The 13,737-nt window shown below is 35.6% G+C and overlaps 1 protein-coding gene across 1 annotated transcript in view; it reads right to left on the reverse strand.

The window, feature by feature from the left end:
* The window catches only part of LOC135685710 (FACT complex subunit SSRP1), a 31,926-nt gene continuing 18,189 nt past the window's right edge, over positions 1-13,737 (reverse strand). The window contains exons 10-17 of the mRNA XM_065201721.2: positions 11,944-12,165; positions 11,361-11,430; positions 10,616-10,748; positions 9,470-9,515; positions 7,104-7,236; positions 2,256-2,432; positions 1,815-2,042; positions 1-400 (exon numbers count right to left, since the gene is read on the reverse strand). Of these exons, the coding sequence (XP_065057793.2) occupies positions 290-400; positions 1,815-2,042; positions 2,256-2,432; positions 7,104-7,236; positions 9,470-9,515; positions 10,616-10,748; positions 11,361-11,430; positions 11,944-12,165 (1,120 nt within the window). The 3' untranslated portion in view covers positions 1-289. The remainder of the gene's footprint in view (positions 401-1,814; positions 2,043-2,255; positions 2,433-7,103; positions 7,237-9,469; positions 9,516-10,615; positions 10,749-11,360; positions 11,431-11,943; positions 12,166-13,737) is intronic.

Consider the following 13,737-nt stretch of genomic DNA (forward strand, 5'->3'; position numbering starts at 1 on the left):
AATTAGAGAAACAGAATAGGAAACTGCTAGTGGGTTTTACGAACATAATTTACAAACAAAAGCAAGTCTTCGTAGTTTTTAGTGATGCAGCTCGTACGATGTTTTGATAAACGCGTCCAACTGAGTTCATTCAACAGGCCCGTGCATCACAAGCATTTTATCAACATCCATCAGTGGAATATTCCTAACTGAACGGATTTACTACGTCGTGTACAATACAAAGTACCTTACTAGATGTATACAGCGGCTATGCAGCTGGATATGACATAGGTTCGTGAGCAGCATGAATCTAGTCGGAGTCTGAACCTTCGGACTCGTCATCAGTCATCTCTGCCTCGGACTCCTCGTCTTCAGAATCATCTTCCTTTGACTTGGACGGAGTTTTCTTCTTCTTGGAGCCCTAGACAAGAAATCATCAACAACATCAACCATTTTGCAACATTGAATTTATTGTAGCAAATAAGAAACACCGCAATATGCCGAGAATAAACAACAATAAATACACGTAAATCAGTGAAGGCTGATATTTCGCCCCGGCATACGGGGCTTCATCAGAGCAAAAGTTAACGGGCTAAAAATTTACACATTTAAAAGAGGCGATGGTGGTGTCGGATTGGCTGATGTGGAATGGTGTGAATGCAGCGCAGTAGTAGAGGAGGGAAGGGTGGCGAATGAGAGAGGGTGGGTGGTGGTGCTGGAATGAAAATGTAATGAGGATGAAGTACTATAATATGAAATAATGATAATGTTGCTGTAAGGTTAACGATCAGTGGTTCGGTTCTGTTTGAATTTATTCTCGTGTTTACTGCTGGTAAATATTGGTGTCATTATGGATACATAAATTGTATCTTTCTTAACCCTGCGTAACACCTCTGTTATGCCCTGGGTACCAGAGCCACATAAATTGGCGAGCGGAAACACAAGATAGGAATGGAAAAGCAGAGTACGTGCTTGAAATCGTGTGGCTCTGGTACCCAGGGTACTTCTGTCAGTACCAGGCTACAATCAGTACCATTCAAAATGTTTACATAACATAAAATGACGTAGTAGGCTAACAAAGACGCTTTTCCTGTTTATGACAGGTATCCAAACATTTTTATTGCTTTGGGGTGGAGGAGGAAATTATTGGTATTCAGGAAAAGAAATAAACAATACGAAAGAAAGACAACGTCATTGAGCGTTTCATACGGACATTCTCAGGTATTTTAATTGTTCATATTATCCTGCAATCAACTTCGTTACTCTCCCTACCCCTAGGGTATTCTCTCTACCCCTATAAATAAATTCTCTAAACCTAACAGCCCTTTGGTCGTGGAAGGTTAACATACAATGACCTTCACTGGTGAGGTAACAGGTTAGTGTAATAGAAATTCGTAAACTGAGACATCCCGATAGCATGGAAGAGTACTTGTTTGTCAGGAGACTTTCCCACAGCTTGTCTAGCATTCTATCTGGTATTGTTTGAATTATTGAACAGAGAAATGTAGTTTCAATATTTATTCTTTACTTTCTATTTAATATTTAAGATATTGACTTCCTATTTTCAATGTTTAATAAATTTCTTCGGACAGTGTTTTCTTTTGGGAGAGTATTGATTCCCTAGAGCAGTTCATAGAAATAACAGCTGTGGGGTAACGAAAAAGTCTGAGGGCTTTCGTAATAAAATGCTTAGGGATTTACTGGGCGTGAAAATCTTAGCCTTTCGGGGACCTATCCGGGCATCCCCGGGCTTTGGAGCCTCAGGAATTATTATAATCCCTTCATTAGTCCTGGCAATGATACCCAGCATTCTTGCATGAGTAAAACAACCTTACCTCGTCATCAGATGAGTCATCTTCCGATGATTCGATAAACTCTTTACTTTTAAACTTAGATGGAGACGACGTTGACTGCTTTTGTGGCTTTGGCGACTTTTTCGAAAAAGAATCAGAAATAGTTTTTGATTTTTTTGGTGTTCCACCGTCTTCTTTTTTCTGAGCGTTGTAAGCTGCCAAATCCTTTTGGTACTTTTCTTTCGCCTTCTTAGCTTTTTCATCCCATTCCTGAAAACGAGCAATGAACATCAACTCACAGTGACAATTGAGGGCGGCCATAAACTTTTAGAATATTGTACAGCTTCGCTAAAGTAGGGAAATCTTTAGTAACGATCCAGAATAATTGCACATGGAGTTTTCCAAGTACTTCTTCTTGAAACCTCAGTCAAATCGAGCAAACTGCATCTTTTTTTTAAAAATAAAGTCACAATAACATCTTACTGTTTTATCGCCAAGCTCTTTCCACTTCTCTCCTGCCTTCTTTGAAAGATCAGTGATAGAGATTCCAGGATATTCTTTTTTGATATTCTCTCGATTTTCGTTTAACCAGATCATGTAGCCAGACATTGGCTTCTTCGGGGCGTTTGGATCCTTCTTCTTCTTCCCAGACTTTGTTTCCTGTATTGAAAAAAATTTCGTTTATATCCAGGTTTATTAATAATAATAAACTGACAGTTTATTATTATTATCATAAAATTATTTACAGTTGGTGCCATACATAGCTTAGAAGCTAATTCATACCAACTATTTACATTTCTACAAAATTGAAAAAATTAAAACATAATCAGAAGAGAGAAATAATAAAACTTTTTTTAATCGACTTTTTTAGGATCTCACCATACCCACATTTTGGTTATTTACAAATTTGACAGTTACATTTGTTCCCATTCCATTGTTTGATCTTCCTTTTAAATATTGCGGTAGAGCTAGCATTTTTTATGGCATCGGGTAGCATGTTTCAAAGAAGAGCACCTCTAGATATAAGAGAATTAGCTTCAAATGTATTTGTTTTTATATTCGGTATTTGCAATAAATCTTTTGTTCGTAATTTATATTTTATGTTTTTCTTTTCGGAAAGTATTTCCACATGAATGTTGGGTTTTCTTCTGATAGACATTTAAATACTTGGAGCATTAATTTTTGCAAATTCTTTGTGTGGACTTTTCGTTCGTCCGTTTTTTCAAGGAGTTCTTCAAATGGCATGATGAAGTCATTATGCAAAGTAGAGCTCTTTTTTGGATTCGATCTACCCGAATACTTGAAGTTTTCCCGTGATACATCCAAATCAGGGGGCAATAATTAAAATTTGACATTATAAATGTATTATATAGGATCTTACTCTTTTCATAGTTCAGATGAGGGGCCACACGTGAGAAAGCACTGACTTTTCTGTTGGTTGTCTGATAGAGTGCTTTTATATGATCATCAATTTTTAACTGAGAGTCTATTGTAACTCCCAGCAATTTAACTTTGTCCGTGAGGGGGATCGTTATATCATTAATCTCGAGGATGAGCTTAGGTTGCTCTCTCTCATCCCTAAAAATATAACCTGAAATTTTCTCGGATTAGCTGCCATATGATTAACTCTGGACCAGATTAGCGTGTTAGACAGGTCTTTCTCAAGGTTCAGTATCACACTTTCGATATTTTCCCCATCTTTAAATATTGTAGTATCGTCTGCAAAATTGCAAATTTCCGATTCTTTAACTTCAAGAAGCAGAATATTAATGATAATATTGAAGAGGAGCGGTCCAAGAACTGACCCTTGAGGAACCCCTGCTTTGATTTCTAGCCAGTCGCTAAACTCGGATCTCACTTTCACGCGCTGTTTTCTTTTTGAAAGGTAGATGTGGATTAACAATAGGCTATGTTGGTTAAATCCATAGGCCGCAAGTATAGCTATTAGAAGGTCATGCGGAATGCAGTCATAAGCCTTTGAAAGGTCCATAAGTACTATCCCCACAATCATCCCATCAGCCATGGACTTGCGACATATTTCTGTCAGCCTGAATAGGCCATGTTCTGCACCGTGTCCTTCTCTAAAAGCGCATAGTAAGCTAGAAAGGAGCCTGTAAGCAAATGGGCCGATTTGTTTAGATATCAAGCGTTCAAATATTTTGGATATCGCTGTTAGCACACTTTTTAGCCTAAAATTCTTTTTGAGGGTAGAATCTCCGCATTTAAAGGTTGGTGATACGTCAGCCAGTTTAAATTTATCGGGGAATTTGCTGTTTGCGAACATCTGATTTACATAAAATGTTAGATGTTCGAAGCAGTTATCAGCAAAAGACTTAACTATATCTGTAGATTGTTCCCACTAGTCTTTTTTGACCGATTTAGCTGGTCAATTTCATTCCGGACCTCAAACAAGCTAACAGGTTGGAAACCAAACATTTCTCCAGCCTTAATGCTATTCTTTATTTTAGTAATACTGGGATGGTTCTTGTATTTGATCACTGCATTCAATATCGGGTCATTAGATGGTCAATTCATCAATGGACTCAAGCTCATTAAGACATAAGGTACCAGTAATATTAACAAAGTAGGAATTGAAACAATTGCTTATTTCTTTGTCATCTGATATGATAACATTATCTTCGACAAGAAGTAATTTCTCATTAGGGTTTGATTGTTCTGAGAAGTAGGATTTAAACGTTTTCTAGAAATATTTATCTTTGCCTACTACATTTGGGTCTAGATTAGCATAAAATTGTCTTTTGCCCTTTTATTCATCTTAGCCACAAGGTTCCGTTGTTTCTTATAGCTACGAAAATCATCCTGGGCTTTTGCAATATTTTTTAGTCGTGATCTTTTCATTATAGCTTTCCTCATTTCTTTGTGGACATGTGGATTATTATTCTCCTTATGGATTGCAGTCTTCATAGAAGCATGTTTATCAAGAGCTTGTTTGATTACATTTTCAAATTCATCATATGTTCTTGGGTTTATGGCTGATAAAGTAGTCGTTACATCGCCAAGGAGTTCTGGCTTTGAGAATTTCTTATAGCTCCTATATTTCATAACTTTTATAGGTCCCCGAAAGGCTAAGATTTTCACGCCCAGTCAATCCCTAAGCATTTCATAACTAGTGGAATTCTATTATACGTTGTTTTTTAGGAACTGTATAGATCATGTGATGAAAATCGCTAAACCCTGTTTCAAAGGACTGGCTTAGCATGAAGCTATGCTTCCGGTTAGTTAGCATTAGATCAATACATCTCGCAGTCCTGCCTTTGAAACAGGTAGGCGTTCTTATAAGACTGACTATACAGTTCTTGTTGGTCAGTAAATGATTTCAGATCTATATGTGTTACCTCCATGTTTATGTCACCAAACACAAGGACATTCTTGGCAGAACCGGAATGAAAATCAATCAGCCTTTCCATATTATCTAAAAAATACTTTTCGTTGCAATGCGGGGGCTGTATGAGGGTAGCAGGTTTAGTTTTCCATAGATTGAGTTCAATAGGTAGAACGTGTATATCATTTGGCAATTTAGGCCCTTTTAGCTCTCTTGAAATTAGATGGTCTCTAACATAGACTAGGAGGCCACCAGCATTTGCAGAAATATCAAGGCGATAAGGTTTCTTAAAGCCTGGTATCCCAAATTGTGACGTAGGAAATGAATCATCCAGTTTGGTTTCGGCGATAACTAGCACATAAACATTATCTTGGATAAGGCTAGTGAAGATTCCAAATTTGTTCCTGAAGGAATTTATGTTGACAAAGCTGACAATAACATTTTTTGGGTGTTCATTTCTAAGTTTTCTTATTTGGTGAAAAACGTCCCCCGTCAGATCAACGTTACTTTTACTGTGTTTATGGGAAAAGTTTATTCTGCTATTCACATCCCTTACTTTAGATGTTTGGTTACTATCCTCCTAAAACACTGCCTAGCGGCAGCTGCTTGTGAAATTGATTGTGCTCTGTTTATTCACGCAGTACGATATTAGGCCGGTTTTGAAAATAAAGTTGCAAAGCATGCCGGTTCCGCAAGAGCTTTTAAGTTTATAGCCAGATAATGAGATCGCGGCGAGTGAGAACGTGTGTTTTGAGGGACTGGAAAAGGCGAATTATTGTTGCTGTGATTAGAAATAAAAAGAGATAAAAAGAGAGTTCAAGCGGATATAAAGGTTTCATATGAAGCAGTAGACGTTATAATTTCAGTAGTTGGATATCAATTAAGAAGAAAAACTGGATCATCGTCTGTATTTGTTTTGGTTCCCGCATGCTTCGTTAAAGGTGTGAAGTGTTGTTTGTCTATGATTTCATGTTGACCAAAAGAAGGTGCTCTATACGATGTGCGCTAGTTGAGGCTAGCGCCTCGCGTGGAATGGTCCAGGTTTAAGAAGCAAATATTAAATTTATAACAATTATTATATAGAAGAATCTTGTAAGGACTTGATAAGTGCTTTGCGGCGTGCAAGTATACTAAAAGATGAACAGCCAAACTAGTTATCCGAATAATCATTGGCATGGTCGAGAGCTAAAGATGCCGGCATAAAACCTGTGTAGCGAGACAGGGCACTCATCCATCAGTCGGACACAGTGCTCGTGTTTCTTTTATATCGGCATTTAAAAACACATTTGAGTGTAGGTAAACTAGCTTAAAAGCTAGTACACATTCGGTTAATTTAATATTCATTTTGCCAAACAACACAGCGATAAAATCGATTCCTTTAATGCATGCTTAAAAACTGGCTCTGTTTGCCAGAATTGAAGCTATTTTATTATGATTAATCTAAATTCTGTTTGCAAGCATCTCGCGATATCGATCTACTTAAAAGCATAATCTTTGTTTAACTTAACAACGTAACTGTGACCTCATTTGCTGATTCTTTTAAAACCTTACAGGGCATTCGCCAGATACAAAGAAATATGGGCTATGCTGTTCGGAAATCAATGCTGAGGTGATATGGTTCCAAGCACTACGTTCAGATAAATTTTGGAGGTCATCTAATTTCCTTTTGGTTCCATTATACAATAGGTTATTGTAACATCAGCAACGATTGATTCTCAATGATTTCTCAGCTATGGATGCGGCAAAGAGCGTATTGTTGACGTAAAAATTCAATTGACGTGCCTTGAATCTTCTCAAACCTGGTTTTGCTTAAAGTCCTGGCTTCTGAATGACACTATATTAAGCAACGATATAGTGTAAATCAAAACTAGAAGTTAACGGACGCTTATTTAACATGCGCACAAACGACTTCAGAAAAATCCTGGCAAGCGATTACGAGAACATGCGCTGAAACAAGCAATAGGATGCACAAATTAGATTGAGATTACCTTTCTTGGCTTCTTTGCTGCAGGTTCTTTTTCCCTTTTCTCTGGCTTTCTCTTCACTTCTTTCTTTTTCTTCTTTGGTTTTTCTTCGTCGTCTGATCCTTCCGATTCAGAAGAGCTGGCAGCAGAATCGAATCTACAAAACAAACCACTAGTTTACACCTCTGTGTTCATGGGTGATTGCAAGTAAATATTGTAGGAGACAGAACATTTGTCATGAACTGGCAGGGGAAGGGCGTAATCAACCATTTTTACGTATCTACCAATGGCATCCAATGAGAAACAGGCTTTTTGCACTTATTGTATATGTACATGTTGTGTTTTACTGTGTATATAGTATTATAATGTAGTAGTATAATGTAATGGTAATAGACAAGAAGGAACAAATTAAATGTGAAATTAAAGTAGAAAACATCGAGCTAGAACAAGTAAAAGAATATAAATATCTAGGTGGTTAGATAGTAAATATTGAAAAATGCGAGGAAGAAGTCAAAAGAGAAATAGGAAAAGCAAAAAGTAATTTTTAGAAATTTAAGGAATTTTTTAGAAGCAATATCAACCTTAATGTGAAATTAAGGGGACTTGAAACCTACATCTTCTCAGTAGTAGGGTATGGAAGCGAAGCGTGGACATACAGCAAAGAAATAAAAGAAAAACTTCATCCTTTTGAAATGTGGTGCTATAGGAGAATTCTGAAAATAAGCTGGACTGAAAGAGTAACCAAAGAAAAAGTGTTGGAAACAATTGGACATCAGAGAGTTTTAGTCAACGAAATGATAAAAAGAAAACGAAATTTGCTGGTCACATTATGAGGGGATCGTCCGGGTTCTTGGCAAGGCTTGTTTTGGAAGATATGATTGACGGAAAAAGAGACAGGGGAAGACAAAGAAGAACATAGGGAGACCATGTCAAGGAATGGAGCGGGTGTGAGAGCATTGGAAGAGCTAAACGATATTCTGAGGATAGGGATAGTTGGAGGGTCATAGTAGCCAACCTTTTGTTGGAAGATGGTACCTTATGATAAGTATAATGTAGTATTATAATGTAGTATTATAATGTAGTTTAATAATGCAGTATTATAATGTAGTATTGTAATGTAGTATTACAATGTAGTATTATAATGTAGTATTATAATGCAGTATTGTACTGTAGTATTATAATGTACTTTATGCATATGTAGTGTTAAAATTATGCATTAATTATATTTAAATACATGTACAATCCCAGGAGGCTGTTATGATATATTGCTCCTCCTGGGTCCTTGTAAAGTAGTTTAGTAGTTCGTACGTACTTTTTTAGGTAATTTGTTATTGTAAGTTTATTTTTGATACCAAAAAAATTACTGATTGTTGGAAAACTAGTTTGTGATTTAATAAATAAGTATACGTATCAAAATAATCAGACGGCAGCACTTTTCACTCATCTAACGCTACGAAAGAGTCTATCGCAACTTGAAACTCGAAGCTATTGTTTTAAGGCTAAAATTTTGTCAGAAGTAACTAAATCAAGTCGTTCAGGGCAAGGATACCTAAAAACATTTCCTTGGCCAGGATACTTAAAAACATCTCTTCTGAAAACACCTTGAGAATGTAAATCCAATTTTTTTACAACAATATATGGAAACCTTTGTGATTTTACTTAAAGATCATATATTTGAATGGATGGAGTTAAAATGACAACAACAAAATGCAAGTTTGGATGGTTTACTAAATCTAAATCTGGATAAAATTTCAAATATTACAAATTCATATATGACGGCGTCTTCCCGAAAAATAAATAGGGCTTCAAGATAATTCTCGTTGAAACCTATGGTTATTCCGAATCATTCGAAAAAAAATCGGTCTCTTTGCCCCCAACCCATCCTTTTACAATTTTTCGCCGGCCCTCGTCATAAATCCGCTTATGTTTACAAACTAAGAATGCCTCCGCGTCAGAAATTATGAGAATGTAAAGAAATTATATTCAATACTGAAAATTTGGACTCAAAGCTGGAATAAAAATTTTATAGAGGCAATCAATGGTTTTTTCTCGACCAGTTTTGATAAACCTAGTGTCTGCAGTTATATTTACGATAAAAACTGTGCTTGAGGCCTGCAATATTTTTTGATCCTAAAATAACAAACTTGACACACTTTATTTCATTGGCTTGAAGAGGTCTTTCTACTTGTCAATGTTTCGCAGAAATTCCAAACGGCTTTTGCCAAAGTGGGTTTTTGCCTAATGAATATCATAATCGAAATAGCAAAATGCTAAATTTTAGAATAAAATTAATATGGTTTCAAGAAAACAAAATGAGGTCATCAAATATCATATGGTTTAATGCGAAAAATTACTTCAAAATATTGGAGAGAATGAGACAGAAAACTTACTCTTCTTTCACATCTTCCTCCGCCATATCCGGGTTAAAATCTTCATCTGCAAAAAGCAAATAAACGTTTTATTTCTTATATTTACCTTTCCTAATAATACACAAGATAAAAAGTATAATAAATAATAATAATCAGCTATACGGAAGATAATATTTCACGTTGTCATAGTGTTATCATAAAAAATTTTTGATTTGTGATTAAACATTTAAAAAGGTTTTTCGTTAATTGTTTACTCGAGCGATGAGCGGTGAATTCTCAGGGATTTTGTGGAGGTACACCCCAAATTTTCTATTTGTAGTTCGGTTAAGTCTTCAGTTGATCCGCAAAATCGTAAGTTGATCGGCTAAACCATAAGTTGGTTTGCCAAATCGTAAGTTAGTTGGTAAAATCACAAGTTGATCGATAAAATTGCAAATTGATCGGCAAAATTGTAAATTTGTCCGCAAAATCCTTAATTGGTCGGCAAAATCATAAGCTTGTCGGCAAAATCATAAGCTTGTCGGCAAAACCTTTAGTTGGTCGACAAAATAGTAAGTTGGTCAGCAAAATCATAAGTTGATCGGCATAATCGTGGTCGGTAAAATCATGTGTTTTCTCATCCTTATATGTTTTTTGATCCGTAAATTAAACGTTTCTTTATAAAGCAATTCAAGCTAGCCAGACTTATCAAGATATCATGTAATTTCAAAATTTCAACGATCGATCTGTACATAACTTCAATCTGTTAAATGCAAAAAATACATTTTCGAAAAAAAAGATAAAACGACAAATTTTTTGTACCAATCTTTTTTGCAAAATGGAATACGTCGATTTTTTAAGGTTCTCTGCACGGTCACGAATATTATAGACAACTTTTCCAAGACTAATATTTCAGCCTTGTCAAAGACTTATCAAAGTTTTCTAAGGGTCTTGGAATAAAATAGCTTGGGAAAACAAGGTTTTAGGAAAAATATGAAAAAGCAAAATATAGCAAAGCAAGACTGTCTTCTAAATTTGATTCAAAAGTTTAGACACAAGCTTGTTACAATTTTGCAATAATGATAAGTGTTACTATCGTTTATTTTGCAAGAATTTCAAACTTCGAATATGCCATATCTGCTTAGCAAGGAACAGGAAGTATACCAGTTCTAAGAACCAAAAATCTACCTGATTCCTCATCATCATCCCTCTCGTAATCGTCATCGTCTTCTGCGGCTTCGGCTTTGACTTTCTCCAAATAAAAGTCAGGTGACTCTTCATCCGAAACCATTAAATCGTCCATTACAGTCGCACCTCCAGACTGAAGAAAAAATACATTGTTCTACAATAGACTTGGCTAAATGAATAAATAAAACTAACAGAATACCAAAAGTTGCAGCAAGGTGCTTCATATCGTGTGTTTCTACAATCCACGCCTATTAGAAGATAAAAAATAATGCAATGTCAAGCAATGCAAGAATTTAAGAACAGAAATCGTTAGAAAGTAAAGTCATAGTAGTGTAAAGGTGTAAATGAAAGCAGTTCCAAGACAGGACAGAAAAAGGTAAAAGAAAATAACGCTATGAAATCTAGGCCTAGAAAATGAATCTACGGCAAGGTATAGCTAATTGCAAATGTAGCTTTGTCGGGGCTTATACTGTGCAAGGAATTTTTTAAGCAGGCAACTATGTGAGGAAATACAAGGACAAAAAGAAGACGAAAAGGGTGAGAGTGCTTAACTTGAAAAATAAATGGATATTGATTACCAAGCTAGTCAAGTAATAAGAGGAAAGTTAAATTGCTAAATATCCTATTATAAAAACGAGAAATTCCATGAACATAAAGCCAATTCAAATGACATAGACAACGAACAAAAACAAAAGCTGATTAAAAAATATAAAACCAGGAACATCGTCTAAAAGCTGCTGCTAACCTTTCCTCCCTTGTTGCGTATTCTTAGATTCTTTGACGTCACAAAATCATAAAGATGACCATAATCTTGCCTTAAGTAAAATTACAAGAACTTTGCAAAAATTTCAAAATGCTACTAAATACATTATTATTCTAATTTCATTAATACAAAAGACACTCTAAACATGGATCTTTCTGAATTAACAAAAAGGCGGATTGTATACAGATAGTCCCAGCTACCAATAAAGAAAATCTAGGAAATACAGAAAATCTTTAATCTGCGATATATTGTTCGCAATATATGGTAGGCAAAAGATTTTCAATGACATCCAGAATTCAACAGAAAACCATAATTCTCTGAAGAAATTCAATAAGGGTAGTTGAAACTGCTGATTACAAATATGTTATCAAGTTATGGCTGCATGTATACAAGACTGATAATTTTGACCTTGAAATATAAAAATAAGTTCTACAAAATTTGCAAACTTGGGCTCAAAATTACCAAAATTTCAAAATACAGCAAAGCTGAATGTATAGGAAGCAAACATGCTGCCTATAGCACAAGAAAAGGGAGAAAATGGGTTCCTTTATCTAATACATCATACCTTTCCAAGTTGCTAAATGACACGGAAGTACCATTCTTTAGGTCAACATCGAAATCGAATGTTCTGCCTGTCGTACTTCCTCTTGCAAAATTCACACATAAAATCTCATCAAATCGAATATGAACTGGTGGTTTGTGGACGAATATGAATCCTCGTTCCAAGGGATAAAGAAGACCGTTGCCCGCTTTATGCGAGCAATTGATAGAGCTTGTGCCAGAGTGGCTGCAGAAATAAGGAAAAAATCATGAAAGGAGGGGAAATTAGGAGCTGTTAATTAGTGAAATATATAAACAAACACGTTACAAATATATTAAATTTACTGCTATTTACATAGAAACTAAATATTCACAGATGAAATCAGTAGTACAGCTTACAGCATTCTAAAAAGGCAAGAAAATTTGCCCGATAAACATGGATGCCAAAAAGAGTTATTGTTACAACGTGACTTCAAAGGTCCAAATAGGGGTATTGGAAGGGGAAATCGAAAGGAATTTGTTACAATAAACTCTTTGAAAACTCGGGACAGTAAACCGTTAGTGAAAAACCAAACTAAAAAATATGATGGCTTAGAACGGGCCATTGCATTTCGACAAAACATTATGATATGTTGATAGTATCGTTGAACCTAGAGAAAGTTGTCTCACACAATCTCACACAGAAAACTCAAAGGGATCCAAGTGTTTAACAACTTAAATAGTAAAATAATGTAAAGCTTTCAAGCACTTTGTTTAAATTTTGAAACGAAAAAATTTGGATATGCTAAGGTTTTTCGCAAGTGACGAACTTTTCCCCTGATTTTTCTCAACCCAACTTGACCCGACATTCTATACTCTTTTCTACACAAAGGCTAAATTGCTGTACCTTTTAACATATCTTTTAATATATTGTTTGCTACCTAGCTTCCGAAGGTAGTTTCAGGACACTAAAAAACTATGCTTATCGAGCGTGTCCTGGTCCTTTTGTTGGCTACGTTCGAAAGAAAATGCTGTTATTACCCTGAATATCTTCATTTAATAAAATTCTTGAAATTCTAGTCGGGAAAAAATGCTTCATTAGACAATTGTACGGAAAAAAGTGGCCAAACTTTCAGACCTTCTTAACCTCAATTTCCTTTTCCCTGGTAAGGTTTATGAAGATACTTGATCTAATGGCTTCATTTAAAACCATCATTATGCAAGGCCTTAATGGAATATAACGATAAAAGTAGCACAATTTTCAAAATCAAACTCCTTCACAATGAAAAATACACTCCATACACTCCAACGAGCATCAAGCAATGGCAGAATTAGCAGCGAGGCTGCTAGCTCACATGCAATTTCACGAGTAGAAGAAAAAAATCCTATCAGTACCGAGTTAGAGAGAGAGGCGAACAGATAGCAAGAAAGTATTAGTACGACTTCCATAAGGGAAGGGGGAAAATGAATGGAGAGGAATGATATAGCACGAACGATTGATTGGTCGTGCAATCAATTGTAACAGTTGCTGCCATAAACAAGACAAAACAAGGATAAAGCTCAAAGTAAATATGATTGGGTGAACAATAACCTTTAGGTAAAACGGTTTCATAATATTTCAAGTTTTGTATATGCTTACTTTTGACTCTGATGGCCAAATCATTAAGGGGAGGTCACAGTAAAGTGAAACGGATGGTAAAACTTTCTAAAACATGGAATCTAACAACCCACTGTAGATAGGCACCTGTGATGCAGAACTACAGTGATTTGATTTTATTCGAAAAGCAAAAGCGATGTACTTACTTCTTTACTGCAAACAAAATCAACGGAATATACAAAA

This window comes from Rhopilema esculentum, chromosome 15 (assembly GCF_057945365.1).
Source record: "Rhopilema esculentum isolate cy_ngs chromosome 15, ASM5794536v1, whole genome shotgun sequence".
Classification (NCBI taxonomy): domain Eukaryota; kingdom Metazoa; phylum Cnidaria; class Scyphozoa; order Rhizostomeae; family Rhizostomatidae; genus Rhopilema; species Rhopilema esculentum.